We start from the raw sequence: 3,934 nt of genomic DNA on the forward strand, positions 1-3,934 counted from the left end.
AATCTTATGCTAATCTGCCTTTTCAGACTCTCACACAGAGCCTTAGCAGGATGTGTAATAAATCAGCAACTTAGCATTGGTTGCTTTAGTTCCTCAAACAACAGGTTGGTTTAAAAAAGTTATTTTTTAATTCCTATTTGGAAAAAAGCTCCCCTAAGTATGACACCTCTCTCTTTCTCTTTCTCTCTCAAGATTTATAGCCTTTAAATGACTTCTGATGTGGAGAGTTTTGTCAGGATATCACAGTGCTGCAGCTGCCCAAGGTACAGTGATCATGAACTGTAGTGAATGCGTTTCTGGCTCTTGCTGAAAGCATTTACTGGAAGCGTGGCACCGGATGTGGTAGAACCTTCTCTCTGCACTGAGAGCTACAGAATCTGCTCCTGCAGCATAACATCCACCCAGCCCCTGCAGACCAGCACCAAGCCTCCGTGAAGTCCAAATCCCACCCACGTCCCCTGAGGATATCAATGGGACTAAAACAGTGCGTTCACCTCATGTTTTATCTGCGTGCAGTTATGAAATTTTGCTGTCACCTTGGCAGATGAGATGAAAGTTTCATGTCTGGGTTACCAGAAACTGTCCCGGGACACATGTTGGAGCAATGTCTTTCCTGCCACAGCGTTAAATACCCAAGGGACTGGATGAGTTTCACTCAGGGGGGTGTAACAGGTGAAACTCCACCTCTGCCTCATCTGCATAGTTTGTCACCTCCAGAATACCTTAATCCATCAAAGTGGACCTGGACTACAGAGCTTCAGCCATGCAGGAATTCCCAACGTTTAGGAGTTTGTCAGCCACTGATTTAATGGAGTGAATTTTGGGGCATTACTTGGTTCTGCTGGTGAAAGTGTTTGTTCTGTAGTGCCTGGGAGCTGGAAGTGAGTCCAGCTGTTCTGTGTTCATCTGCTGGCTGGCCTCGAGTGGTGGCATCCTGAGAAACAGAGCTGAGGTTCTCACTGTCCTATACTGTTATACAGGGTAAAACAACATCACAACCACTCTTCTCTTTGAGGTGTTCAGGCCTTGGAGCTCAGTCTTTAATGAGAAAGCTTAATTGCACAGGATGGTCAACATGATTCTCGCAGACTTGCAGCAACTTCATAAACTTTTAGATTAAAGCTCCACTTGTACATGCATGGAAGAAAAAAGAAAAAGAAGGAAGCATAATTCTTCCTCTCCCTGTACCTTGCAAAGTGTGTCACACTTAACGGGCTTGTTGCTTGCCAGGTATTACTTTTGAAATGGAACTTTTCCAGAGCTAGTATTTACTTGCTGTTAAGTCTCTTTTAAGGGCTGATGAGGGAGTGGATTTGCACAATCAAATTAAACCTTTACACAGCCTTTAATGGGGGGAATGCTGATGGGGAACCCCTGGTTAGAGCAGAAGTGAAGAGGCCACCGCTGCCTGTCCCTGAGCCTTTACTCATCTCCTCTCATCTGCAAATCTGATGGGGGATAAAAAGACAGCACAGTGAGAAGGGTTTGGTCCCTGGAAGAGTCCAAAGCCCTTGGGACTGACACCTGAGCTGAGTCTGGGCAGATCATCTGCCTTGTCCTGCCTTGTCTGGCATCTCGCCTCATGAGTAACACTTGCCTGACTCTTCCTCTTGGACTTTGTGGAATCAAATCAATTGCTCAATTGAAATTTATTTTTAAAGTGAGAACTACGTCATATGTGTTGGTTTACCTCATTTGTGTAATGACCTCTCCTTTACAAATACAGATTTTAATAAAAAAATACATTTTTGGTAAACAGGCTGTTTCAGTTCATCAGTGTGCCAGGGCAGAAATGGATTCATGACAAAAAGTTTGCAACACAGAATCCTCGCTGTGAAGGGGCCAAGGAGAGCTGTGAACAGCCACATGTCGCAGCAGCTTTTACTCTTGTTTTTGAACCTCCTGGCCTTGTATTTACATAATTATGGTCTTTTTCAAATAACAGCTTTTACAGCCCTACCTTGGAGCACGAGTTATTTCACTGTGTCTGACGGATTACTGAAGTACAGTAATCTCCCAGCTGCTCAATGATGCCACAATAGCCTAAAATAATGGTTGAAATACCAGCCTTTGGCTTTAAATTGCAGTGTGCTTTTTTTTTCAGTGACTAAGCATTTAAGCTGTGTTAGTTTCATAGGACTAAACCTGTTGCCATTGGAACCACCCATTTTTCTTGTCTTTTCAGGATAAATATAGAGTTTAGTCAAGCCACCAGCATTCAGGTGCTTGTTCCACGTTCACATTTTTATCCCATTAAAAGGACGTGACAACATTTTAAACACAGGGTGAGCACTGTGATGAGGGGCTTGGTTGTGGCTCATGATGAAGTCATCAAACTTGGGGAAGGAGAGAAAAGTATCTTTTAAAAACCAGGAGGAACAGGTGAACAGGATACTGACAGAGTGAGCAAGTACACAGGGCATTCAACTGAACAGGAACCAAGCAGAACTAAAGATAAGGAGGGACATCTCTGGATGTTTGTCTGTGCTCCTCTGCTGTTCTTTTTGTACCTGGAGATTTGTATTCAGTATCCAGACTGGGAAGGAGCCACGCAGGGATGTTCTGCCACAGGGTACCTCGGAGGTGAGGGCAAGCAGCATCCTCCTGCATGCTGGGGACAAAGAAGTTTGGTGTGGGACTCTGGGTGTTCAGAGCATCGTCTTTGTGGCCATCAGAGGCAGCAGCCAAGCCGCCAGCAGCTCCCCCAGGAGCAAAACTCTGCTTGCGATGTGTCTCCAGCCCGGCTTTCCAGGAGATGGCACTGCACGACGGGATCCCAAGCTGTGGCACCGTCCCAAAAACCACGCTTGTCCTCCAGACCTTTTGGGATCCTGCTTGCTCCTCTCACTGATCAATCTTTTCAAGGCTGAGAGCCTGGAGAGGAAGAAATTCAACAGGCAGAGCTCAGCAATGAGGAACACAGGTACCCCTGGAAAAGTCAGAGTGCCTGGAATCATAAACTGGGTCCCTCTGCTTGAGGGAGAAAAAAGAGACGTCTCTTTTTGGGATGAGTTCTCTGCAGAACCAAATGGGCAAGGACAAGGTTAAAAAAAACATATGAAGTCTTTAATTATAAGCAAAGGGACAGCTTTTAAGATTTTTTAGAAGGCCACACATAATTATGTCAGCATCCCACAAGAACAATGCACTGCCATTGCTACACTGCAGTTCTGGGAGCGGATCCCGGCCAAGGGACTGAATGATATCACCTGCACACTCACCCAAATTACCTTCACCTCCTCCAGCATGTTTTTAAAGTTTCTCAAGCCTGTTTTGGGAAAGCATCCTTCGGGGGATTCTTGTGGGTTTTTTCCTGCCATGTGAGGGGTTATGGCCAGCGGGTACTGTCAGCACAAGTGTGGTCGGGTCAGTGTGAAAACTGAAGTATTTAAGATTCTTTGTCTTTCTTGAAAGCATCTGATAAGAATCTTGACTGGAATGGTAAGCACAGCTTCCAGGTGCTCTGTGTGCAAGACTGAAGTTGATACCACCTTCAAACAGGACTCCTGAGCCCCTGGGTCCCAGCCATGTGGGTGATTAACCCAGGGCAGAATCCCAGCGCCAGCAGGGACAGTTTCTGTCACCTCTGCTGCCCAGGATCCCAAATTAGAGGTTGTTGTGTCAAGTGGGAGCCACAGATTACAGTTGTTTCTGCTGCATTTGGGGTAACAGCGGCGTTTGTGGGGTTGCAGCCAGAAGAATGGAACCAGTGGGACAGATCATGGCCATGGCCAGCAAGTCTCTTGTCCAGCAGAGCACTGAAGGGATGGACACTTGGGATACAGACACAGGATAACACTGATAAACACAACAAGCCTCGAGGCAAAGTGGGTTCCGGTCCGCAGATTTTGGAAGGGGCAAACCAGCTCCAGTTGCACCCATGGGCCTCCTGGAATGGAAGGAAGAGTCCTGCCACACATTCCCAGGACACACT

At 46.4% G+C, this 3,934-nt stretch overlaps 1 protein-coding gene across 1 annotated transcript in view; it reads left to right on the top strand.

Moving 5' to 3' along the window:
* The window catches only part of NAIF1 (nuclear apoptosis inducing factor 1), a 3,878-nt gene extending 2,122 nt beyond the window's left edge, over nucleotides 1-1,756 (top strand). Inside the window, exon 3 of the mRNA XM_017810398.1 lies at nucleotides 193-1,756. Within this exon, the coding sequence (XP_017665887.1) occupies nucleotides 193-200 (8 nt within the window). The 3' untranslated portion in view covers nucleotides 201-1,756. The remainder of the gene's footprint in view (nucleotides 1-192) is intronic.
* Nucleotides 1,757-3,934: the final 2,178 nt, after the last annotated feature.

Source organism: Lepidothrix coronata, unplaced genomic scaffold (genome assembly GCF_001604755.1).
Source record: "Lepidothrix coronata isolate B3197 unplaced genomic scaffold, Lepidothrix_coronata-1.0 Scaffold28, whole genome shotgun sequence".
In the NCBI taxonomy this organism is placed as follows: domain Eukaryota; kingdom Metazoa; phylum Chordata; class Aves; order Passeriformes; family Pipridae; genus Lepidothrix; species Lepidothrix coronata.